The sequence below is a fragment of the Phyllobates terribilis genome, unplaced genomic scaffold (genome assembly GCF_046119375.1).
Source record: "Phyllobates terribilis strain yellow unplaced genomic scaffold, ASM4611937v1 Scaffold_1__5_contigs__length_1240528914, whole genome shotgun sequence".
In the NCBI taxonomy this organism is placed as follows: domain Eukaryota; kingdom Metazoa; phylum Chordata; class Amphibia; order Anura; family Dendrobatidae; genus Phyllobates; species Phyllobates terribilis.
The window spans coordinates 1,131,992,170-1,132,019,190 of NW_027362761.1; the positions used below are offsets into that span (position 1 = coordinate 1,131,992,170).

The following is a 27,021-nucleotide window of genomic DNA, read 5'->3' on the forward strand; positions in this document are numbered from 1 at the left end:
TGTAATTGCTGCAAAGGGAGCATTCTGTGACGAAAGCAAAGTTTGAAGGAGAAAATTATTCTTTCAAATAAAAATCATTATTTCTAAACTTGTCAGTGTCTGGACTATATTTTCTATTCATTTTGTAACTCATTTGATAAATAAAAGTATGAGTTTTCATGGAAAACACAAAATTGTCTGGGTGACCCCAAACTTTTGAACGGTAGTGTACACTATGTGCAGAATTATTAGGCAAATGAGTATTTTGATCACGATACTTTTTATACATGTTGTCCTACTCCAAGCTGCATAGGCTTGAGAGACAACTACCAATTAAGTAAATCTGGTGATGTGCATCTCTGTAATGAGGAGGGGTGTTGACTAATGACATCAACACCCTATATAAGGTGTGCTTAATTATTAGGCAACTTCCTTTCCTTTGGCAAAATGGGTCAGAAGAGAGATTTGACGGGCTCTGAAAAGTCCAAAATTGTGAGATGTCTTGCAGAGGGATGCAGCAGTCTTGAAACAATCAAGCGTTTCATGGCAAATAGCCAACAGGGTCGAAAGAAGCGTGTTGGCCAAAAAAGGCGCAAAATAACTGCCCATGAATTGAGGAAAATCAAGCGTGAAGCTGCCAAGTTGCCATTTGCCACCAGTTTTGCCATATTTCAGAGCTGTAACGTTACTGGGGTATCAAAAGGCACAAGGTGTGCGATACTCAGGGACATGGCCAAGGTAAGGAAGGCTGAAAAACGACCACCTTTGAACAAGAAACATAAGATAAAACGTCAAGAATGGGCCAAGAAATATCTTAAGACTGATTTTTCAAAGGTTTTATGGACTGATGAAATGAGAGTGACTCTTGATGGGCCAGATGGATGGGCCAGAGGCTGGATCAGTAAAGGGCAGAGAGCTCCACTCCGACTCAGACGCCAGCAAGATGGAGATGGGGTACTGGTATGGGCTGGTATCATCAAAGATGAACTTGTGGGACCTTTTCAGGTTGAGGATGGAGTGAAGCTCAACTCCCAGACCTACTGCCAGTTTCTGGAAGACAACTTCTTCAAGCAGTGGTACAGGAAGAAGTCGGTATCGTTTAAGAAAAACATGATTTTCATGCAGGACAATGCTCCATCACATGCATCCAACTACTCCACAGCGTGGCTGGCCCGTTAAAGTCTTAAAAAAGAAAAAATAATGACATGGCCCCCTTGTTCACCTGATCTGAACCCTATAGAGTACCTGTGGTCCATCATAAAATGTGAGATCTACAGGGAGGGAAAACAGTACACCTCTCGGAACAGTGTCTGGGAGGCTGTGGTGGCTGCTGCACGCAATGTTGATCGAAAACAGATCAAGCAACTGACATAATCTATGGATGGAAGGCTGCTGAGTGTCATCATAAAGAAAGGTGGCTATATTGATCACTAATTTTTGGGGTTTTTATTTTTGCATGTCAGAAATTATTATTTCTAAATTTTGTGCACTGATATTGGTTTACCTGGTGAAAATAAACAAGTGAGATGGGATTATATTTGGTTTTTATTAAGTTGCCTAATAATTCTGCACAGTAATAGTTACCTGCACAAACAGATATCCTCCTAAGATAGCCAAATCTAAAAAAAGCCCACTCCAACTTCCAAAAATATTAAGCTTGGATATTTATGAGTCTTTTGGGTTGATTGAGAACATAGTTGTTGATCAATAATAAAAATAATCCTCTAAAATACAACTTGCCTAATAATTCTGCACACAGTCTATGTTATTTGAAAGATGGAAAATTTGTATTAAGTTTTTTAATAAAAATTATTTGATTAAAAAAGATTTACTTCGAAAATTGATGACATGTTCAATACTTATTTCACTCGCTGTATATAGTGACCTTGCAATTTTCCCACTTGCAAAGGTCACTGTACCTGTGATGATAATGAGACTGCAGAAAAGCCTTCTAGAAAGAAAAGGAAGTATAAGTTTAGAATAGCCCCAGTAGTCAGTGGGAAAATTGCAAAATTATAATTTTTTAATAGAGATTATGATATGAAAAAAAGCAAACATTGCCAACAGGTTTTCTGAAATACAAAAAAGCTTGATTTAAAAAATATATTATTTTCTGATGATACATATATATTATTTTCTGATGATACATTCCCTTTAAAACAGAAACTGTCACCTTTAGATATCTCCATTGGCTTTCTCATTCTACTTATTCTACTTGTACTGAAATCATTGAGTAAAGACAGAATGAAAAAAGGAAGATATTTCAGTTGATAAATGAGATATTAATATGGTACTGTAAACACTTTTTAGGACATGTTAATATGGTTTTCACTAGAACCTGAAGAATGATGTATATTGTGATAATAAGACTGTGGCTTGTTCTCCTTCCAGTTCAGAGCACATGCAATTACATCAGTGACAATGTTGTTATAAAATTACATTACACAGTATATACACAAGTTGTGTCAAATGGACCCTGAAATATTAAAAGCTAACATTTAGTACATCTGTAACGGTGGGTACTTGATGGCTACCTCAGGGATGGCGTTTCCTATAACAAGCCATGCTTTTTTTCCCATGGCCAGAAAATAATTGCACAGAAGCACCGCATGTTCTTCCTCATCTCCAGCCAGAAGATCTAGGAATTGCTGCAAAGTAAAAGGCAGGAAGAAATGATTACGAGCTATAAGGCATATGGACACCAAAAAAGAAGGGCGGTGGGCAGAGAGCGGTTAAAAAAAAAAAAAAAATAAAAAAAAATAAAAAACAACTTGTCCATGTATGCATGCTTATCAATTCATTTAAAGGGGATATGTCAGCAAGATTTTTATTTATAAGCACATGTAGCTCTTTCAAAAACAAGTCCAGAAATACCTTTACATGGCCAGCCTGTTCCTCAGCTATTGAGAAATCAGCATTTGAATTGATCTGCAAATGAGGCTGAAGAGCTATGGTATATCTGAAGCCTCTGTCACTCCAGCTCTATTCCCCACCCAGAGCTGCATCCTCCTGCTTGACTGATCGCTCGTTTGCTTGAAATCATACAGCATAGTCTGTCACTCAAACCGGAGAAGGTGGTGCCTGGTGGGGAATAGAGCTGGAGTGACTAAGGCTTCAGATCTACCATAGCTCTTCAGCCTCATTTGTATATCAACTGAAACACTGATTTCTCAATAATGGAGGAAAAGACTGGCCAAGTAACGGTACTGCTGGACTTGTATTTGAAAGAGCTATATACCAACATATGTGCCTACATGGCTGTTATGAATTATGAGCCACATGAAGCAGTAGGCAGTTGTTCTCATTACGCTCTGTTAGTGCTAGTGCATACTCACATCTGATGTGCTCCATAAATTACAGATTCCAGCAAACGATACATTATCCGGCAGGAAGGGAATTAATGACACGTATCGAGCCACCAGCTCCTGTGTAGGAAATGTTAGATATACACATGACTATGGATCTGTAGAATGATACATGTACTGAAGGAATGCCACATTTGTAAAGATCTGTGGTCAGTTTTATTAATATAGATGTCATCCTAGGAACAAGCTCATACTTAGTATGGTGGGGGCTATGACATATAACTCGCCCCCTGGGTCGTGGGGCACTCGGATCCGGGCAATAGGGAGACGATGGGGGTAGTAGTGGCGACCCGCTTCCGTGGCTCAGGGTGGTCAGGCCAATGGTAGTCTGCTACGTTCTGCTGATAATGTCCGACTACGCCACCCGTGGATTGCGGTTATTAGGAACCGCCGCTGCATGCAGACTGCTGGGGCTGATGAGGTGTGCAGCTAGGGTAGTGTGACTCCCCACGGGAAGAGTGCGACCCCAGGGCAGTATAATGGATGGTGGGAGTGATGGTAGTGAGAGTCCCAGTGCTGATAGTGCTGGAGGAGCAAAGGAGCACACAGACAACAGGTTGCAGTCCAGGGTCTTTACTAGAACAGGTAAATTGACCCACAAACAGTCCCAGCTAGGAGGGGACCTGGATGTCTGAGAGCAACGGGGAAATTGGCCCTGGTCAGGGTGAGGGTGTAGGCCTACCGTGCTTTCTGCGCTCCTTCTGGCTATCTCCTCGTTATAGGGTAACAGCCCACGTTTCCGAGCTTTCCGTGTATTCTCGCCTGTATGGCCTGCGACGTGGGTTCCTTTCTGCTCCCAGCCTTGTACGGCTTTACTGGTCCCTTCGGTTGTGGCAGGGCCTCCAGGTTTCTTAGGCCAAGGAATATACAGTCCCTTGCGGACTGGTTATCTGCTGGAGGATGTAGAATCCTCCCAGCCTCAGACACCAAAGTCTGGTAAAGTCAGTCTCTTATCTGCCAAGACAGGCTCTCTTCGCCTCTTGTCTCTGGCTTGTGGCTCTCCTCCTGCCACACTTCCTCTTAGGTGCAGTGCAACTGTCTGTCCCTGCTCTGCTCTGGGACACGTCTCAGTGCTGAGACAGGCCATCAAGTTCTCTCTAACCCTGCCCCCAGCACCAGCTTTTATAGGGGCAGCCAGCTCCCCCTACTGGCCTGAGACAGGAGGTACTGCATGCTAATGTTCCCCCGACTAGAGAACCTCCCCCTTGCTCTCAGACACAGCTTTAATACATTTTGTGGCATCCAGGCCAGGGTGACACACATACAGTGTCCAAGGATACCAGGGCCAGTGTGTATCACCCCATATTGCATCCTCAGGTAATAAAGACAATGTACAAGACTAGAAAAACATTGTTGTTTTCTTCCGGAAAGAACGCCACATCTCTCAATAGGTTGCGTCTGGTATTGCTGCTGTATCTGGGCCAGCGTCAGTACATGGTGAATCTAGGAAAGTGTCAGGGAGGCTAGATGGCCCAGACTCCCATTGGTGACATCTGCTGTACATGTATGCTCACTGCAGCGCAGATGCACACTGTGTTATACAGAGCAAGCTCTGATAGTTTAACCTCTTTCATGCCACTTTTAATCATGACATTTAAAAGGTAGAAAATGAGGCAAAGTATCCATTCTGACACCCATCGCTGCTCCCATCCCCGTAAAGCATGATTGTGGGGTGTCGAATACATTATCATGACGTGGCTCTGCTGAAGGCCCCTATGTCTGCCCTGTTTGTAAACCTGTGGCTGGGCTTCATAAGAGATTGGTAATTTTACAATACATGATAGTATTACAGTGTATTGTAGAAATCAGCACAGGGTATTTAAAATATTTTTTTTTAAATAAAAACTGTGACAGAGTCACTGAAGCATAGGCCTGGGAAGCTACACGGGAACGCTGATGCTCTCTCTAGGATTCCCTGCATGGTATCAGAAGGTGCCCAAACCACCGGCTTTGGGCAAAGGGGGAGAATATGTGACAGAGTCACTGGTATGATATATGAGGGGAGGCATGTGTTACTCAGGTTGCTCTCCTGTGTGAACGGAAACCTACTAAATTTCTGCCAGCATGTTATATGCTGGGGGTTAACTCTCTTAAAGGGTGTGGTTTTACAGGAATGGCAAAGAGGGTGGAAGGCCATTCCCCTACCTCCCCTCAGGGTGTGGTTGAGCAGGGTTAAATACTCAGTCAGTAGTTTGTTCTGTGTAGCGTGTGGCTTGGAGATTGAAGTCTCCAGGCAGTGTTGGGCTGAAGCCAGAGAGCAATACTGGAGGACTGGTGTTGCTGAAGACTTCGCTGTGCTACCTGGAGCAGGCCAAGCCTTGCTGGCTAATAAGACTCTGTTGTACTTTCTCTTTTGTTTTCCTGTTAACCCCGAGAGGGCCTGTTTATTTTTTATGGGACGCTGCTGGGAGTTTATGCCACATAATAAACCCACAGGAAGTTTTACCCGAACCGTGTGTCCTGTGTCTGCCTCCAGAGAGCCGAGCAAGTCGCTTTACCACAGTTGGTGTAAGAGTGCTGGCAAGATTCCAGGAACACGTGTACCTGCCACAGAGAACAGTGGATGTGCTTGGTAAAGCCAGCCAGGTCCGACAGCATGGAGGACCTGCTTAAGCATCTATTGCAGGCACAGCAGGTGCAACAAACGCAGCTCCAGCAGCAGCAAGCAGAGTTCCTGCAGAGCCAGCAGAGCATGCAGCAGCACCAGGAGACAACCAAACTGTTGCTGCAACAGATCCATTTGCAGCAAAAGGCGCAGCAGCAGTAGTGTGAAGCCCAGCTGTGGTTGGTATCACAAATCCTAGAAGGGGGTAATGAAGGATTCCTCCACGAGAGGCCCCCATAACCATTCACACATCTCCACCTTCCACCTCAGACCAGCAGAGGGAGCCCGTTAGGGGGATATAAAAGGGAAGGTGGAGCCAGGCAGCAGTCAGTCTAAGAGAGAGTCTAAGTTGGAGTCAGAGTCTAGTTCAGTCTGGTTTAGCAGTGAGTCCAGTACAGCCTGAGAGGAGTTACCTCAGAGGACAAAAGCCTGTTCCAGTTCCTGCAATTGCTAGCCTGCAGTGGAGCTTATCCAGATCAAGACTCCGAGTAGCTCAGAGAGGTGAGCTTCAGGTGTGCCGGCGCCATAAGATCGGTGAAGCGCGGCAAGCTGCCGTTAGTGTGAGTAGCCTAGAGAGGGCCCGAGTAGGCCGAAGGTGAGTAGAGAGTTAGTTCATAGGGGGCAGAGGAGCTTAACTAGCTCACCCCGAAGAAGCAGTTACCGGACACCGGGTCCGAAGCTTACCGGGATCTCCATGACCCAGTAAGATAAACCGGAATCCCTGGAGAACTACAAGTCCCAGGATCGCTAAAGTGCTGATATGTACCAGAGCCAGGAGACACATAGGCCCCGTAGGTCGGGAGCGTACACTCCAAGAGAAGGCCCTACCACAAGGTCAGCCAGCGCAGGACAGAGACAAAGTTAGGCCTAGTTCCAGGCAGGTCAGAAACTTACTATGCAGAGTCAAGAAGCAGGAGGCCCAAAACCCGCTCATTGGGGAGGATCCGGACATACACCCTTCACCCTACAGTGATCCGTGGAGTGCCTGAATTTCCATCAGTAAAAGGTACTGAAGTGACTATTGTGTCCGTCCCTGTTCTTGCTCTGACCCGGCTGAGTCTCTCCGTCCTGCATACCCCGTTCGTACGCTGCCCTGAGGCCTAGCTCCACCTGTGGGGAGCCATACCATCTAGCTGCCTTATCATCGGCCTCAGTGGACTGCGCAGCGCTGGTGAATATTATCAGAAACCATAGGTGGCGTCACGAACTTTTATAAACTTGATATCGATCAACGCCTTTTTAAAGAGAGACCCCAGAGTACGGGCCCGGGAGCCGACCACCGCGACCTCCTTAAGGCTAAAGGCCCGGGTAACCGAGTCATCCCCCATCCCCTGGGCTAGTCAGTAGCAGGAGCAGTAACAGCAGATACAGCCTCTGGCGGATGCCATCCAGGGCAGGGCAACCGCCCCACCCCCAGGGCTGTTTGATGACTCCCACATCAGGAAGCCGGTAAGACGGGCCATGCAGAAAATGACCCCCGGGTATGATGTGGAGGACTTTCTGACAGTCTTCAAGAGGGTGGCTGATTGGGAGAGACTTCCACCAGAACAGTGAGCGGTCAGGTGAACACCAAAAGGCGTATTATGACTTGGCACTGCAGGATGCCAAGGAATATGCCAAACTAAAGACAGAGATCGTAGCACACTTGGGAGTGAATATGGCTGTGAGAGCCCAACGAGTCCACCACTGGGTGTATGCCAGCGACAAACCCCCTCGCTCGCAGATGTTTGACCTACTGCATCTCGTTCAGAAGTAGTTGCAGCAAGAGTCCTCCACTCCGGCCCAGATGGTCAAGCGGGTGGTGATTGATAGATTTGTGCACTCCCTTCCCAAGTCGGTACAGAGTTGGGTTGCTCAGGGCGATCCCCAGAACGCAGATGACTTCATTGGCCTGGTAGAGAGGTACCAGGTGGTTGAGAAATCCCTCGGGAAACCGGATATAGTCACTTCCCCATACTGGGATACCCAAAAGGTGGTGGGTTCACCACGGAAGGGGTCTAGAGCCACCACTGGGGGGCGTCCCACTCCCACTGAAGGTGCCACATGTACTGTTGTGAAGGATATAGTCTGTTGGCGGTGTCACAACCCGGCACAAGTAGCCGCCCGGTGTCATATGTCCCCTGAGCCCATGGACTGCAGCCTAGGCAGACGGGTCTCCTATTATGCTTATCCAGCCTGCAGAGTGGACTGTTGACCCGGCGAGGGGCAGCAGGCGTGTGCCGTGTCCATTAATGGAGTAAAGGTGATTGGACTGTTGGACTCTGGGAGTCTGGTGACCTTAATCAGAGCTACCCTTCCCCACCAGTTGGTCCCTTCCAAAACTGTGGGCGTTTGGTGCATTCATGGGGACACCAAGGACTACCCCATGGCCACAGTGACAGTGGGAACAGACTGTGGTGCCCAGTCCCACGAGGTGGGGGTGGTTAAGGACCTGATATATCCCGTCATACTGGGCCATGATTTTTCTTTGTTTTGGGACTTGTGGGGGAAGGGAACCGGACTAAGTAGCGTGGGTAAAAACCAGGCTCCTGGAGAAGAACCCCCGACGAAGTCTCAAGTGGATGAGTTCCCACTGTACGTCCTTGCCGGCGATGAGAGCGAGACAGTGACCGAGGAGGCTGACCTCCCTGAGTTGGATATGTCCAGAGAGAACTTTGGGACTGCTCAAGCTCGGGATCTGACCTTAAAGGGGGTGTTTGACCAGGTTACTGTATGTAATGGGGTTGCCAACACCAGGTTCCTCCACTTTGCAGTGCAGGGGGAGTTGTTATATCGGGTGGCCAAACTAAGGGGTGGTGAGATAGTGGAACAACTATTAGTGCTGGGGCCATACAGACAGAGGGTACTGGATATGGCCCATTCACATGTTCTGGGGGGGACACCTAGGGGTCGAGAACTCAGGAGACGATTTTCAGAAGGTTTTATTGGCCTGGGTGTTACCAAGAAATTCTCAACTACTGTAGGTCTTGCCCCACCTGCCAAATAACCGATCCCTCTTCCCACTTCTGTAGTCCATTAGTTCCACTATCGGTGATAGAGGTTCCCTTTGAAAGGATTGCTATGGACCTAGTAGGGCCCTTAGTCAGATCAGCCCGAGGCCACCAATACATTTCGGTGATCATGGACTATGCGACCCGGTATCCAGAAGCGGTGCCGCTAAGATAATCAGCAAGTAAATGCATAGCCAGGGAACTTGTCCATATATTTGCCAAGACCGGTCTGCAGAAGGAAATCCTAACGGCCCAAGGGACCCCGTTTATGAGCAAGGTAATGAAGGAGCTGTGCAAGGTCACCCAGATTACCCAGCTGCGAACCTCTGTGTACCATCCGCAGACAGACGGCTTAGTAGAGCGCTTTAACAAGACCCTGAAAGCGATGCTCAAAGTCGTGGAGAAGGATGGATGTGACTGGGACTACCTGCTGCCCTTCTCGGTAAGGGAAGTCCCACAAGTCTCTATTGGCTATTCTCCGTTCGAGCTCCTGTATGGACGATATCCGTGAGGGCTCCTGGATATCGCTAAGGAAACCTGGGAAGCCGAGGTTACGCCACACCGGAGCATCATTGAACATGTCGCCCAGATGCAGGAAAGAATAGCGAAAGTGATGCCGATCGTGAAAGTGCATCTCCTCCAGGCGCAGGAAGCCCAGGCAAAGGTCTATAACCGATCAGCGAGGCTGAAGCATTTCCAGCCCGGGGACCATGTTTTGGTGTTAATCCCTACAGTCGAGAGCAAGTTCCTGGCCAAATGGCAAGGTCCGTACGAGGTGGTGGAGAAAGTCAGCAAGGTTAATTATAAAGTCCACCAGCCTGGCCGAAGAAGGCCGTACCAAATATATCATGTGAACTTGCTCAAGCCGTGGCGGGACCTGGAACCTGTGGAAACTCCTTGCCTCGGAGCCGCTCCCGAAGGGAAAGTGGAGGAGGTCACTATTGCAGAGACTATCGCCGACCCAGAAGCAAGAAGTGCTACAGTGGAATCGGGAACTGTTCTCAGGTGCATATTCAGGTGGTAGAGCATAACGTTCTAACAGAGCCACATGTAAGAGTGAATTTGAAGCCATACCGGATTCCGGAAGCAATCCGGGAGGTGACCTCAGTCGAGGAGAAGAGGATGTTAGACCTCGGGGTGATAGAAAAGTCAAAGAGTGGGTGGTCGAGCCCAATCATCCTAGTGCCAAAACCCAACGGAGAGAGGAGGTTTGGTAACGACTACCGCTGGCTGAATGAGGTGTCCAAGTGTGACGCATATCCGATGCCCCACGTCGACAAACTCATCGAGAGGCTTAGATCGGCGAGGTACATCACCGCGTTTGACCTGACGAAGGGCTACTGGGAGATCCCCATGTCCCAGACGGCTAAGGAGAAGATGGCTTTCTCGACACCTGATAGGTTGTTTCAATACACTCGGATGCCGTTCGGACTACAGGGGGCCCGAGCCACCTTCCAGAGGGCTATGGATCGGATCCTAGCCCCCACATAAGAAGTATACTGCAGTCTACCTTGACGATATTGTGGTCTTTAGTCCAGACTGGGCTAGTCATCTGCCTAAACTACAGGCCGCTCTGGATGCTCTGAGGAAGGCGGGATTTACCATAAATCTGAGAAAATGTGCCGTTGGAAAAGAGGTGGCCAAGTACTTAGGCTATGTCACTGGGAGAGGCGAAATAAAACCGCAAGTTAATAAAGTGGAGGCAATCCAGACCTGGCCGCAACCGCTCTACAAGAAGCAACTGAGAGAGTTCCTGGGAATGGTGGGATATTACCAGCGGGTTATCCCAAATTTTGCCATGATGGCCGCGCCACAGCCGGATCTCCTAAAAGACACCAGATCAACCATGGTGAAGTGGACGGAGGAAACAGAGACCGTGTTTCAACAGTTGAAGCTAGCACTGTATAAGCAGCCGGTCCTGGTAGCACCAGAATTTAAGAAAGAGTTCGTGGTCAAGACAGACGCTTCAGAGGTTGCTCTAGGAGCCTTACTCTCTCAAGAGATAAATGGAGAAGAACATCCCATTCTCTTTCTGAGCCGGAAGCTTTCGTCCTGCGAGAGGAACTACGCAATAGTAGAAAAACAGGGTTTAGCCATAAAGTGGGCCGAATATACACGGAGATACTACCTACTAGGCCGAAAGTTTAAGTTAGTGTCAGACCATGCCCCTTTGAGATGGTTGAGGGAAAAGAGGGATAAAAATGCCAGGGTAACTAGATGGTTCCTAGGTCTTCAGGACTTTAATTTTCACGTGGAGCATAGGCCTGGGAAGCTACACGGGAACGCTGATGCCCTCTCTAGGATTCCCTGTCTGGTATCGGAAGGTGCCCAAACTCCCCAGCTTTGGGCAGAGGAGGAGAATAAGTGAAGTCTCCAGGCTGTGTTGGGCTGAAGCCAGAGAGCAACACCGGAGGACTGGTGTTGCTGAAGACTTCGCTGTGCTACCTGGAGCAGGCTGAGCCTTGCTGGCTAATAAGACTCGGTTGTACTTTCTCTTTTGTTTTCCCGTTAACCCCGAGAGGGCCTGTTTATTTTTTTATGGGACGCTGATGGAGTTTATGCTGCATAATAAACCCGCAGGAAGTTTTACCCGAACCGTGTGTCCTGTGTCTGCCTCCGGAGAGCCGAGCAAGTCGCTTTACAACAAAACATTTACAGTGCCTTGAAAAAGTATTCATATCCTGTGAACTTTTCCACATTTTTTTTCACTTTCTATCCACAAATGTAATTGTATTTTATTTTCTGAGATATACCAACACAAAGTAGCAAGTATTTGTGACGTGTAATGGAAATTATTCATGGTTTTCTAATTATTTAAAAAATATAAATCTGAAAATTGTAATGTGCATTTCTATTCAGCCCCCTGTAGTTTGATACCCCTAATTAAAATCCTGAGTGACCAATTGCCTCCAGAAGTCACATAATTAGTAAATTGAGTCCAGCTGTGTGTAATTCATTCTCAGTATAACTACAGTTGCTATGTGAAGGCTTCAAGGTTTTTTTTTTGAGAACATTAGGGATCAAATTGCATCACGAAAACCAAGAAACACACCAGACAGGTCAGGGATAAAGTTGAGGCGAAGAGTAAAGCAGGGTTAGGATATAAAAAAAAAAGAAGCTCTGAACATCTCACGGAGCACTGTTCAATCCATCATCCAAAAATTGAAGGATTATGGCACAACTGCAAACTTACCAAGACATAACCGTCCACCTACTCTGACCTCCCAAGCAAGGAGAGAACTAATCAGAGAAGCAACCAAGAGGTCAATTGTCAATCAGGAGGAGCTGCACAGATCCACAACCCAGGTGGGAGAATTTGTCCACAGGACAACTATTAGTCATATACTCCACAAATCTTGAATGCAGAAGTAGGTGCTCTCATCATATGAGACCAAAGTAGAACTTTTTGGGCTAAATGCAAAATGTTATGTCTGGCAGAAAACGAACACTGCACATCACCCTGAAAACACCATCCTCACCGTCAAACATGGTGGTGGCAGCATCATGCTGTGGGGATGCTTTTCTTCAGCAGGGATAGGGAAGCTGGTCAGATATGATGGAAAGATGGATGGAATTAAATACAAGGCAATCCTGGATGAAAACCTCTTAAAGGCTGCAAAAGACTTAAAACTGGAGCACAGGTTCAGCTTCCTGCAGGACAACGACCCTAAACATACTTCCAAAGCTTCGATGGATGGTTTAGATCAGGGGTCTCAAACACGCGGCCCGCGGGCCGCATGCGGCCCCAGAGGCTGCTTTATGCGGCCCGCAGGCACAGACCCCTTGACGATTCCGACCTGGTCCAGGAGGAGCCGCCGACAGCAGCGCTGCATTGCCGCACAGAGACTGTCTCCCAGCACTGCATTTCCAATGCCAGCCGCTGGCCAATCAGAGGCCAGCAGCTGATATCTGCGTGTCGGCGCAGCGAGTATGACGTCATTGCCATATGCAGATGTCAGCTGCTGGCCTCTGATTGGCCGGCGGCTGACATTGAAAATGCTTTGCTGGGAGACAGTCTCTGTGCGGCAATGCAGCGCTGCTGTCGGCGGCTCCTCCTGGACCAGGTCGGGATCGTCAAGGGGTCTGACTCTGTGGTGCCTGCGGGCCACATCTGCAGGAAGGCCGCCGAGGGAACGGAGGACAGGTGAGAATCATCTTTTTTTTTTTCTATTTTATGTGTGTGAAGAACAGCACAGGGGGCACATAGCCACAGGATGGGGACTTGGATGGGGCACATAGCCACAGGACGGGGACCTGGATGGGGCACATAGCCACAGGATGTGGACCTGGATGGGGCACATAGCCACAGGATGTGGACCTGGATGGGGCACATAGCCACAAGATGGGGACCGGGATGGGGCACATAGCCACAAGATGGGGACCTGGATGGGGCACATAGCCACAGGACGGGGACCTGGATGGGGCACATAGCCACAGGACGGGGACCTGGATGGGGCACAGAGCCACAGGACGGGGACCTGGATGGGGCACATAGCCACAAGATGGGGACCGGGATGGGGCACATAGCCACAAGATGGGGACCTGGATGGGGCACATAGCCACAGGACGGGGACCTGGATGGGGCACATAACCACAGGACGGGGACCTGGATGGGGCACATAGCCACAGGACGGGGACCTGGATGGGGCACATAGCCACAGGACGGGGACCTGGATGGGGCACATAGCCACAGGATGGGGACCTGGATGGGGCACATAGCCACAAGATGGGGACCTGGATGGGGCACATAGCCACAAGAGGGGACCTGGATGGGGCACATAGCCACAAGATGGGGACCTGGATGGGGAACATTGCCACAGGATGGGGACCTGGATGGGGCACAGAGCCACAAGATGGGGACCTGGATGGGGAACATTAGTACAAGATGGGCGCCAGGATGGGGAACGTTGCCACAGGATGGGGACCTGGATGGGGCACATAGCCACAGGATGGGGACCTGGATGGGGCACAGAGCCACAAGATGGGGACCTGGATGGGGCACAGAGCCACAAGATGGGGACCAGAGCCACAAGATGGGGACCTGGATGGGGCACATAGCCCCAAGATGGGGACCTGGATGAGGCACATTAGTACAAGATGGGCGCCAGGATGGGGAACGTTGCCACAGGATGGGGACCTGGATGGGGCACATTAGTACAAGATGGGGACTTGGATGGGGAACATTACTACAAGATGTTTTCCATTATTACTATATGATGCTAATTGTAAGACAATATTACTGTATGTGGCCAATTGGGGGAAATAAAATTGTAAAAAAAATAAAAAATAAAATAAAGCATGAAAAAATATTGGGCACTAAAAATGCTGTTTTATATGTAAACTAAAGTAAACACAAAAAAGTGCACGTTTATTATCGCCACATCCATAACGACCCAAGCCATAAAAAAATAAACACGGCAAAAATGTTCAAAAGGTGTATACAAAAAAAATGGTATCACTAAAAATGTCACATTGAACAAAGAATGCGGCCCCCCAAATTCAAATTTTTTCCATGTGCGGCCCATATACCCAGCCGAGTTTGAGACCCCTGGTTTAGATCAAAGCATATTTGTGTGTATGAATGGTCCAGTCACAGTCCATACCAAATCCCATTGAGAATCTGTGGTAAGACTTGAAAATTTCTGTTCTCAGATGTCTCCATCTAATTTTGTTGAGCTAGAGCGTGCGTGCAGAGAAGAATGGGCAAAAATTTCAGCCCTAGATGTGCAAAGTTGGTAGACACATGCCCCAAAAGACTTGCAGCAGTAAATGCAGCAAAAGGTGGTCCTACAAATTGTTGACTTTTAAAATATTTAGAGTCCATGTATCATTTCCTTTACACTTTCCAAAAATATACTACTTTGTGTTGGTTTATAACATAAAATCCCAATAAAATACATTTCAGTTTATGGGTGTAACGTGAAAAACTGTAAAAACGTTCACACAGTATAAATACTTATTCAAGTTACTGCACATGCAAATTCATATCACTCCACACATCCCCACCACCACCTCATGAGCTCAGAAAGGAAATACAATTTAAAAAAAAAAAAGTAACATATTTGGTATTGTGGCAAGCGTAACTGTTCAAACAAATACATTATCAAAATATTTTTCCCATAGAGGAGGACGGCGAAATAAACAAAAATTGAAGAATCGCAGGTTTTTCTACAGTCTGAATAGAAAGATCAAAAAATTGTATGGACCCAAAATTTGTATTGGTAAAACTATACATAGTACCCTAAAAAAACAAGATCTGATACACTTTTCTGCTAGAAAAATATAAAAGAGAGGAAAAACGGAAGAAACTTGGGACTCTGCTGCCACATAAGCCAGGAGCCGGCCCAAGACATCAGCCATGTTTTTCCTAATGCTTAAAAAGAACCAGTCACCTCTTACCGAACATCTGTGTTGCGGGATCCCGACATGCAGAATGGGAACCCACAACTTTCCACAGTGGAAAAGTGAAATCTCACTTGTTCTCGCAAGATCTTGCTTTCTACACTAACCCAGCATGGTCGCATCCTTAAAGGGGTTGTCCTGCCTTGGGGTACAAGTATGAAGTAACTGTACGGGACTGCAGACTTGGGAATCCTCACTATACACTGTGCGCTGGAAACAGCGGGTGTGTGACCACAAGTATGCGACTTGCATCTATGCAGTCACATGCAGACTAGATGTGCGAGGCCTCAGTCAATGCAAGTGTACTGAGCAAGGCTGGACACGTCTAGTAGTAATGTGGCTGAAGTATGCAAATGACATACTTGGGGTCACATGGCCGCCCATTCCCGGCACCAGAAAATCCTCACACTGTGCAGCGAGCACAGACTTGTAGCCCAAGGATGGACAACCCCTTTCCCTAAGTGGTTAGTGATTGGTAACATCCTTACAGCTTTACCAGATAAAATGAATCAGCGGTGGGTTAGTACAAAGAGTGAAATCTCGCGATAACTAGCGAGCTCTCGCTCTTTCACTGTGAGAGTGATCGTGTAGGGTAATGGGGGATCTCACTCTGCAAGCTGGGATCTCACATCCCGAAAGTTAAGGCCTGACAACTGCTAGAAAGTCGGGATCTTTCTGGGTATTAGGGAGTGTTCTGTGCACTTTTGACAATAACACATTTATTTTAATAAATCACCAGTTTTGGGCTGCCAACACTTTTATATAGCAGCTGCAGATTGGTAATAGGCTCTCTTTAAGTGTACACACCAGGTCCATTCATCACTACAGAGATATGTATGTATATAGGGTTTGTTATGGGGGGACTCACACTTGTTGCTTGAACATTACTTGGATCAGCATCAAGCAGTTCCTGTGGAGGCTTCAAGGCCTTGATGTATCGCGTCACAAACACGGTGGTCCCATTGATATCAGTGACGGTGGTCAGGCACTGCCGGCTGGGGAACTTTAAGGCGGCTTCACTGAGGAACTTCTCCACGGCCTGAAGCAACTTCTCATCTTCTCGACTGTCAAACTAAACATAACATGTACCACATATTTCATTATTTTTTTTATTTATACACACAGACATACACAGATTATATATATATATATATATATATATATATATATATATATATATATATATATATATATATATATATATATATATATATATATATATATATATATATATATACACACATATACATACACACACACACACAGTACAGACCAAAAGTTTGGACACACCTTCTCATTTAAAGATTTTCTGTATTTTCATGACTATGAAAATTGTACATTCACACTGAAGGCATCAAAACTATGAATTAACACATGTGGAATTATGTACTTAACAAAAAAGTGTGAAACAACTGAATATATGTCTTATATTCTAGGTTCTTCAAAGTAGCCACCTTTTGCTTTGATGACTGCTTTGCACACTCTTGGCATTCTCTTGATGAGCTTCAAGAGGTAGTCACCGGAAATGGTCTTCCAACAATCTTGAAGGAGTTCCCAGAGATGCTTAGCACTTGTTGGCCCTTTTGCCTTCACTCTGCGGTCCAGCTCACCCCAAACCATCGCAAACCGGATGGAATAGCATGCCGCTGCAAGATGCTGTGGTAGCCATGCTGGTTCAGTATGCCTTCAATTTTGAATAAATCCCCAACAGTGTCACCAGCAAAGCACCCCCACACCATCACACCTCCTCCTCCATGCTTCACGGTGGGAACCAGGCATGTAGAGTCCATCCGTTCACCTTTTCTGCATCGCACAAAGACACGGTGGTTGGAACCAAAGATCTCAAATTTGGACTCATCAGACCAAAGCACAGATTTCCACTGGTCTAATGTCCATTCCTTGTGTTCTTTAGCCCAAACAAGTCTCTTCTGCTTGTTGCCTGTCCTTAGCAGTGGTTTCCTAGCAGCTATTTTACCATGAAGGCCTGCTGCACAAAGTCTCCTCTTAACAGTTGTTGTAGAGATGTGTCTGCTGCTAGAACACTGTGTGGCATTGACCTGGGCTCTAATCTGAGCTGCGGTTAACCTGTGATTTCTGAGGCTGGTGACTCGGATAAACTTATCCTCAGAAGCAGAGGTGACTCTTGGTCTTCCTTTCCTGGGGCGGTACTCATGTGAGCCAGTTTCTTTGTAGCGCTTGATGGTTTTTGCAACTGCACTTGGGGACACTTTCAAAGTTTTCCCAATTTTTCGCACTGACTGACCTTCATTTCTTAAAGTAATGATGGCCACTCGTTTTTCTTTACTTAGCTGCTTTTTTCTTGCCATAATACAAATTCTAACAGTCTATTCAGTAGGACTATCAGCTGTGTATCCACCAGACTTCTGCACAACACAACTGATGGTCCCAACCCCATTTATAAGGCAAGAAATCCCACTTATTAAACCTGACAGGGCACACCTGTGAAGTGAAAACCATTTCCGGTGACTACCTCTTGAAGCTCATCAAGAGAATGCCAAGAGTGTGCAAAGCAGTCATCAAAGCAAAAGGTGGCTACTTTGAAGAACCTAGAATATAAGACATATTTTCAGTTGTTTCACACTTTTTTGTTAAGTATATAATTCCACATGTGTTAATTCATAATTTTGATGCCTTCAGTGTGAATGTACAATTTATATATATATAACATTTACCTCTCTGGGGCAGCATAGTGTGAACACAGTGATGACTCTCAGATATATTGCTGTTTTATGTAATACCACTGATCACATACCCAGATATCACAAAGAGTTGTGGCAATGGTTTATCTGGCAGTTGTTAGACTTTCCCATATTCCTATATTAGAAGCTTAAAGGGGAATTCCAATCTCAAAGATGCTATCCCAATATGCAGCACGTATAGTAATAATAATATTGTCAAATACTTCCAAATAGAAATGTAATATAGTTCTTATGATTCGTTATGCAGCTTACCCCATGGGCAGGGCATTGCATTGCTTAGGTATCCATGGTTACGACCACTAGCTGCCAACTAACTGTCACTATATGAGTGGTTGTAACCGTGGATACCTAAGCTACTGTAATGCCCTGCTCTTAGGGAAAAAGCAACAAAGCTAATCAGAAGAACTATTACTACATTTCTAATTGGATGTGTTTGCTAATATTATTATCACACCTACTACATATTAGGATAGGATCTTGGGAGATGATAATACTCCTTTAAAAGGGATTGTCTAATGAAATACCAGGGCTCCTGAACGATTTCTGACACATGCTCAGGAAAACCCATAACACAGTGGTTACTTTTGATGTGTTATTGATGTGCACCATGTACATGATGATGAGACGACACTTACCTTCTCTCTGATTGGCTCTCCAGGTACTAGCTGAGGTTCAATGGTGATAAAAAGTGTCAGAAATGATCCCTGACTCAGACTTCGAACTGACTCATAACCCCCATCATTGCCCAGGTTACGCTGTTTGCTGTATCCGAGCAGAACAGGCGGGGCATCAATCCGGAATGTTCCATCAATCTACATAAACACAAAAACTTTTAAGTAACAAAATAAAAAAAAAATAATAATTCAAGAAATATTGTGTGACTTTATCGAGACAGAAATTTGATCTTTCTACTGAAAACCAACTTTATGATTAAACAGAGCAAACAATGGTGTCTGAATAATAAAAGGTATCGTGAAAGTCTAACCATAAATAGCCTTGGAAAATGAAGGTTTCTATAATAACTAAGTGCAATTGAGATCATGGACAGTGTTTCTTCACGACGTCTACTACTTTAGATTTTTAGGATGCTCAAGGAAAACAAATGAATTCTTGATCAAGTCATGCACAACCTTACACTTCATCAATAGGGACAAGACTGGAGCTTTATCATACAGTAGGCATAATAGGAGAACACACAGCTCATTGGGAAATACATTTATACTGGGATACTTGAGGTGAAAAGTGAAGGAGGACGACCATCATGTTCATATTATCCAATACTGTATCGACCTACTTTACCTTATCACTGCATATAATTTATTAGCTCTTTTAGACCGATGAGGCTGGTGTACTTACTTTGAAAATTCATGTCAGAATGGCTGTATAATCCTTTATGCAAGTTTACATTCATTCTACCGCCACCTAGCCTGAGTGACAGCTTCTCAGTGTCCCTCCTCCCTGCTGAGATCTCCCATTGCTCAGTCCCAGCTGCAGCTTTCATTTGGGCTGGTTGTAGTCTGAACTCGTGAAATGTTCATTTCAATATCCGAATTCGGGCTCGGTTACACGGCCGTTGATTCTCTCATGCTAGAGAATTGGGCCAATTATGCTAAATGTCACTCGGATCAAACACTGTCAGACGGAGAACTTCATTTCTACATCTTCACCATTGTCTGTGTCCGCGACTGTCGGACTACTCTCGAATGACATCTTTAATATTAGTGGTCGACCTTTTTAAGTCAGAAAGTAGATTGGAAAAATGTATACTATTTTTTTTTAGTATCACTAACTAGTTCAGGACCGAGTCAATCTTGTTTTTTTCATACATGCAGTTAAAGAACTGTAGAAAAATTTTCTCATTCAAATAATTTTTGCGTCTTTTTCTTGTGAAACACGAGACTTGATTTTTATGTTATTTTCTTACTCTCTTTCTTATTTATTTTTGCAGATATCAGGCAATATCGGTGGGAAAATAAAGGGAATAGGTGTCTGTATTTCACATTTTGTTTATTTTTTTTTATGTCCACAAAGGACTACTAAAATACATTTAAGAAATGTGTTACCCCTTTCGGTAACCATTATTTTTATACATTGGACTATTTTTTTTTTTTCAAGGGGGCGGGACTATTAACAAGAATTTGGATTGGCAGCAGGTTTAGTTTTAAGCTACTTTTTAGTCATGTATTTATTTTTCATTTATTTCACATATTGTACTTTTTTTTTTTTTTTTTAACTGATTTCCTCTGAAACTGGGGCTGGTATATTAACCCTAGTTACAAGGGAAATTCAGCCTTCTGGTGCATAGTAGAGCTGACAGGGTCTACTAAGACTCCGCAACTCCTGCTCCCTCTTTACACCAAGCAATCACATGACTGCAGGATCAGGAGAAGGAAGCGCAGTAGCAGTTGCTAATGCTGTATACACAGTCCTTCAGTGCTCTGTATACAGTGATTGGGAAGGAAAAGACAGTAACAAACAGTCCCTGCCTTCTCTATAGGGAGTGGCAGTGTTTGACAGCAGACTCAGCTCCCGCAGCCATATGATCGCATGTAGCTGCTTTACTATGCAGGGACTTTTTAGAATGTCACTGCAGAGTAAAATGTGGACCGCAAATAGTTAAAAATAAATTATTTGTGAATGCACTTACCCTGGCCTGGAAATAGATTGTCGTGAATGGAATTCGGATGGATCCCAGCCAGTGTCTCTCCACTCTCGTATGGATTCCACTTCCTCTCTCACGATCATCCTGTGATAAATGATTATTTTTACACTACCGTAACCTTCAAACCTGTCGATTTTGATGGTGCAGAGATGACAACCTCTTTAAGCGGGGCTATACCACTACTTTATAATTATGAACTTTCCTTAGAATAGGTCGTCAAAGTCTAATCGGTCGGGGACAGACACCAGGCACCCCAGACGATCAGCTGTTCTCTGTGTCTGGAACTGCTCGATTGCGGAGCTGCTCCATCTTCTGCTAGTAGCCACAGCAGGGTACTGCACACCCTATTGATTTGAGTAGGAGGCAAATGTGTAGTACCCTGTCATTGCCACTAGCAGAAGATGGAGCAGCTCTGCAATCGAGCAGTTCCGGCCGGCAACCACCGACACCTAGAGCATCTGATTGGCGGGGTGCCGGGTGTCGGACCCCGACTATTCAGACATTGATGTTCTATCCCATGGATAGGTCATCAATGATAAAGTAGTAGACAACCTCTTTAACCCTTACCTCTAAAATATCGAAGCAAACTTCATCAAAGACATTGATGAAAACATCGTCTTTAACAGACTGTAAACTGGCGGTGCTGTAATCACCATTAGGAGCCCTAGAAGAAGGCAAACACATAGAAAATAAATTGTACAATCAGTCAGGGAGAGCAGCTGGGTTATAATGAGGGCACAAAAGGATCAAATGCCCAATATCTAGCCTCTGGTAAGGAACAAAAAAGAAGAGGGTATGGAACAGGCACCAATATCCCTAAAATATATATAAAAATAGAAATATTTATTGGACACATAATGAATAAAAAAAGGATTAAAAACCTTCAAAAAGACAATAAATTCCTAGGTCCCCACAGAGAAAATATATGTGGAGAAAATACAAAGAAGAACCTGTTAGCTGAGCTGGATTCCTCCTTCATTTATTATCACATTTGGGCCGTGGCAAGGCCAGTGTCCGTAACTCCGGACTGGTCGTGTCTCATCTGCGGTGAGCTGGATCTGTTATTATATTATTTGCTAAATGAAAACCAAATAGAGCATATAATGGCAAGGGCCGACAACTAAAAACAGGTAAATGCTGTAATATAAATCAAATCTTAAAGGACGTGTGACCAACTGGTGCTACCCAAAAGAGGATAATAGGAATGGGAGGTGTAAACCAGACACGTTACGCCAAGAGTGGCTTCATCAGGGGTGTAGGTTTTTAATCCTTGTTTGTTCATTATGTGTCCAATAGAAATTTCTATTTTTACTATCCTTGGTTTTTGGTGATATTGTAGGGATATTAGTGCCTATTCCATACCCTCTTTTCGTTTCTTACTATTGTCTTTGGGTATACGGCACATCCCTCTATGTATTTGGAGGTGACGGTCCACAGTCTCACTATCAATATCTAGCCTCTGTCATGTTCCTCTTTACCAGGCTATGATACTTGGCTTAAAAATATAGAAATTGAGCATGGTTTATCAGCAAATTGTTTAGCAAGGTTATTACAGCAGCTTGGGGCACTATTAATAGGGCTTCACTTTTTAGCAAATATATAGACTGCACGTATGTTAAAAAATAATGCCTTATTAATAGTGCCCCAGCATCAGACAATACAATGTTTGCTTGGTTTATTTCTATATAGCTGCATGGTGAGCCCCAGTAATGTTTTCCTCTAGTAGGCCAATGTACTCTAGTCTGACACAGCTCTCGGCATTGTATGGCACTACTTGGTGGTATTATGTGAACACAGCATTGCATTCCTATTAGTACACCTAATTGAACAATTCCTAGAAACCTTTGTTTCCAGTATTAATAAGACCCTGTGTACCTAAATGGAAGCTCCAGTTCCTCATTCCAGTTTGGGTTCGGCCCATCGGCTGTTGAAGTCTGGCACACAGTGCGCTGGAATGAAACTTCTACAAATGGCCGGACCAATACCTGAAATCACAAAAAATATAATGGAGTAACATCCTGTCATGTATACATGAGCATATACAAATAACATTCAAGTACAGTTTTGGCCAAAAGTTGGAAAACTGATAAAAGTTTATGTTCTCTTAAAGTTACACATTCAGTGGTTTTAGATCTTTGTCAGATTTGTCAATGGTTACTGAAGTACAAATATCAGAATTTCACAAGTTTTTACACTTTTAGTGACAAATACATCAAGTTTATGCAAAGACTCATTATTTCTTGCGTTATTTTTCAAGACGTCTGCCCTTCGCCCTGGCACCTATATATCAGCTTCTGGGTCAAATCCTGACTGAGGACAACCCGTTCTTGCCCAGTTAGTGTTTGGAGAAGATCACAATTTCTGTGTTTTGTTTGTTCTCCCGCTTTTTGAGGATTGGCCACAGGTTGTGAATGTGATTGAGATCTGGGAGTTTAATGGTCATGAACCCAAAATTTCAATGTTTAGTTCACTGAGCCACTTAGCTACCACTTTTGACTTGTAAATATGGTCTCCAAAAACACTGCCATGAATAAAGTATGGTATCTAAACCTCCTCCAAGAGCAACTTCTCCCAAAGATCTAGGAGCAATTTGGTGACGAGCAATGTTTTTTCCAGCATGATGGAGGCAAAAGTGATAACCAAGTGGCTCAATCAAAAAAAAATTAACATTTTGGGTTCATAGCCAAGAAACTTTCCAGATCTCAATCCTATTTGATACCGTGCCACACAAAAGGTTGGTATATAAAATGAGAATGCTTGGTCTGGGGGATAATGTATGCAAGTGGGTAAATAGCTGGCTGAGTGATAGAAAGCAGAGGGTGGTTATCAATGGAGTAAGCTCAGGGTGTGTCAGGGTTACTAGCGGGGTGCCTCAAGGGTCTGTCTTGGGCCCTATATTATTTAATATATTTATTAATGATCTAGTGGAAGGGTTGCATAGTAAAATAGCAATATTTGCAGATGATACTAAACTTTGTAAAGTAGTTAATACAGATGAGGATAGGGCACAGCTACAGGAGGATTTAGATAAATTGGGGAGTTGGGCCAAAAAATGGCAAATGGGGTTCAATGCCGATAAATGTAAGGTCATGCACATGGGAAAGAAAAACAGCAGTCACCCATACATATTAAATGGGAAACCGTTGGGGAAATCTGACATGGAGAAGGACCTGGGCGTCTTGGTTAATAGCAAATTAAATTGGAGTGCCCAGTGTCAGGCAGCAGCTGCGAAGGCAAATAGAGTCATGGCATGCATCAGAAGAGGAATAGGGGCATGTGATGAGAACATTGTTCTTCCTCTGTATAAAGCGCTGGTAAGGCCGCACTTAGAATATTGTGCACAGTTCTGGGCTCCGGTGCTCAGGAAAGACATATTGGAGCTAGAGAGGGTACAAAGGAGGGCGACTAAGGTAATAAAGGGAATGGAGGGACTAGAATACCCAGAGAGGTTGTCAAAATTAGGCCTATTTATGTTGGAAAAGAGAAGGCTTAGGGGAGACCTCCTAAACATGTATAAATACATCAGGGGGCAGTACAGAGATCTCTCCCATGACCTGTTTATACCAAGGCTGGTGACAAAGACGAGGGGGCACACTATGCGTCTGGAGGAAAGGAGGTTCCTGCACCAGCATAGAAGGGGATTTTTTACGGTCAGAGCCGTGAGACTCTGGAACTCTCTGGGAGAGGAAGTGGTGATGTCCAACTCACTTAAAGAGTTCAAGAGAGGCCTGGACGCCTTTCTTGAGAACAATAAAATTACATCTTATGCTTAGTTAATTAATCCAGGGATTAAATCTGACTGCCAGATTGGTGTCGGGAAGTGAATTTTTCCTCAATGATGTAAATTGGCCTATACTGCATGTTTTTTTTTTTTTTTTTTGCCTTCCCCTGGATCTACGCTGCGGAATAGCTGCAGTGCACAAGAAATAGGCTGAACTGGATGGACGCTTGTCTTTTTTCGGCCTTATAAACTATGTAACTATTGAGAACCTGTGGTCAATTCTAAAAAAGCAGGAGGACAAACAAAAACAAAGAAATTGTGATCAACTTCAAAACACTAATGAGTCAAGAAGGGGACCTCAGTCAGGATTTCACTTAGGAGCCGACATCCAGCTGCCAGGGCGAAGGGCAGAAGTCTTGAAAAATAAGAGACAACACCGTAATTATCGAGTCTTTTACATAAACTTGATGTATTTGCCAATAAAAGTTTAAAAACGTATAAAATGTTTATAATTGTATTTCAGTAACCAAAATTTACATGAGTCTCAAAGCTTTTGGCCATGACTGTAAATGGCCACCTGAAAAGTCACAGTTATATACAGCAAAGTGATCAAAAGTTGAGCTGATTTTAAATCATAACTTCCACTAGCTAAAATCCATTAATAGTCTTATTAGAAGCTCATCCTACTTTGTTCCTCCCCATACTTTACACTGTTGTTCTGCTCATGCAGCTTGGCTGAACTGATTTCCAATTTAAAAAAAAAAAAATCTAAAACCACATAAAACTAAATAATGAGTGAGACAAACGATTATCACATGTATAAAAAGCTAATAAATACGCCCCAACAAGAAGATCCTTGAGTTGGCACATTTCTGTCTCGGTGACCTTTGGACTGTGTTGCTCAATCTGTGATCTATCTATGGGTAATTACCTACGTTTAGGACATTAAAGGAGTTGTCAGACCACGGAATCCAAAATTTTTTTTAAGCTAATCTGTGCTGTGTTGTAATATACAAACACCCCTATAAAATTTAGTTTTTTGTTTCTGTCTTTCGTTCCTCCTGAATTTCACTTTATTCCCCGCACCCAGTTTGTTTACTTTCAGCTCTACCAAACTTGATACACCCCAGAAACAAATTCCTACAGCCCACTTTTGTGCTCCAGTTCAAGGGATTATCATTGCAAACTAACGATCAATGCAAGGGATAACTTTAGAATATTGTGGAATTTATTCACTATCCTCCAGTACCTGGTTAACTGAACTCTCTGGAGACTGGGCCTGTCCCTGGGGTGTGGCAGACGCTGTAAACATCTCATTAAATGATCTTGTTGACCTGGACGGCACGGCTGGTTTACTAGGAAGAAAACATCTATATTAGTACACTTATATCATAAAATCATCTTAATATTGCTGATACCCATGAATAGAGAATATCCGAAAATGCAGTTAAAAAGTAACTGAACAGTTCTGAAAAATCATGATTTAGGAAGCTCATGATAGACAGCACAGTTGGTACAAGGTGAGTACATTAAATATCTTTTTGTCCTGCTGTAGACAAGGCAAGGGGAGAAGCTCCTGCTGCAGCCAGTTGTCTTACAGCCGTGCACCGGGTCATGTGGGGTAGAGGAGGGACAAGGCTATACTCCTAGAACACACAAATTTCTACATTTTTAACTTTTATTATAATTTCTCAGTGTAATATGAGATAAAAAAGAAGGTGCTGGAATTTTTGTTTTGAGAATTTTCTAAGCTTTGGGTTGGGATGACCCGGCTCGCTTATCTATGAAACAGTTAGCTCAGGCTAGGAGACCTGGTGGACAGCAGGGACTTCCATTCCAAGCATGGTTCAGGTTTCACAGATGTGTGAAACCAGCCCTAGGAAGATAAGAAGGCCATAAAAATTATTTAACAAGAGGGATTTATGGATTTTCCTGTATTGGCCAGTATCCAGGTAGAAAAAAAAGAACATACTTTTCGATATCCTGCTCCCTTCCAGTCAAGGAAATACTGTATAATCTCCATAAACCAAAAAACACAGACATGACCAATAAACCAACAGTCATCCATTAAATATTAGTTTTTTCGTGCTAAACCGAACATCTTCTAAAGTACATCAATTGTGCTGGATAGAAAGTTTTTTTTTACTTACTTTGCTACTGGGAACAGCAAACTTGTGATGGTCCCAGACAGACCCCAACCAAGGTGACTCTAATGATGTGTCAATAGTATAAAAGAATAGAGTCCTAGAAAAACTGATACACTGTGATATGCATGAAGAAAGGAATACAGTGCCTTGAAAAAATATTCATAGCCCATGAACTTTTCCACATTTTCTCATGTTACACCCACAAAATTCAATGTATTTTTATTGGGATTTTATGGGCTATATCAACAAAAACATATAAAAAAAATCTAAATTTGAAAATTGTGATGTGCATTTGTATTCCGCCCCTCTGAGTCAATACTCTGTAGGACCACCTTTCGCTGCAATTACTGCTGCAAGTTTTTTGGGGTATGCTTTTGCATTGCAGGGCATCAGATCAGCGTCTCACTGGCAGAGAGGAGGCATGTCAGCT

At 44.4% G+C, this 27,021-nt stretch overlaps 1 protein-coding gene across 2 annotated transcripts in view; it reads right to left on the reverse strand.

Moving 5' to 3' along the window:
• Positions 1-27,021, reverse strand: part of CC2D2A (coiled-coil and C2 domain containing 2A) — a 162,296-nt gene that overhangs the window by 21,835 nt on the left and 113,440 nt on the right. For both annotated transcript variants that reach the window (XM_073647301.1, XM_073647312.1), the window contains 8 exons: positions 25,694-25,799; positions 22,599-22,708; positions 21,291-21,387; positions 20,709-20,807; positions 18,697-18,873; positions 16,210-16,413; positions 3,315-3,404; positions 2,514-2,627 (listed from right to left, as the gene is read on the reverse strand). In XM_073647301.1, the coding sequence (XP_073503402.1) occupies positions 2,514-2,627; positions 3,315-3,404; positions 16,210-16,413; positions 18,697-18,873; positions 20,709-20,807; positions 21,291-21,387; positions 22,599-22,708; positions 25,694-25,799 (997 nt within the window). The remainder of the gene's footprint in view (positions 1-2,513; positions 2,628-3,314; positions 3,405-16,209; positions 16,414-18,696; positions 18,874-20,708; positions 20,808-21,290; positions 21,388-22,598; positions 22,709-25,693; positions 25,800-27,021) is intronic.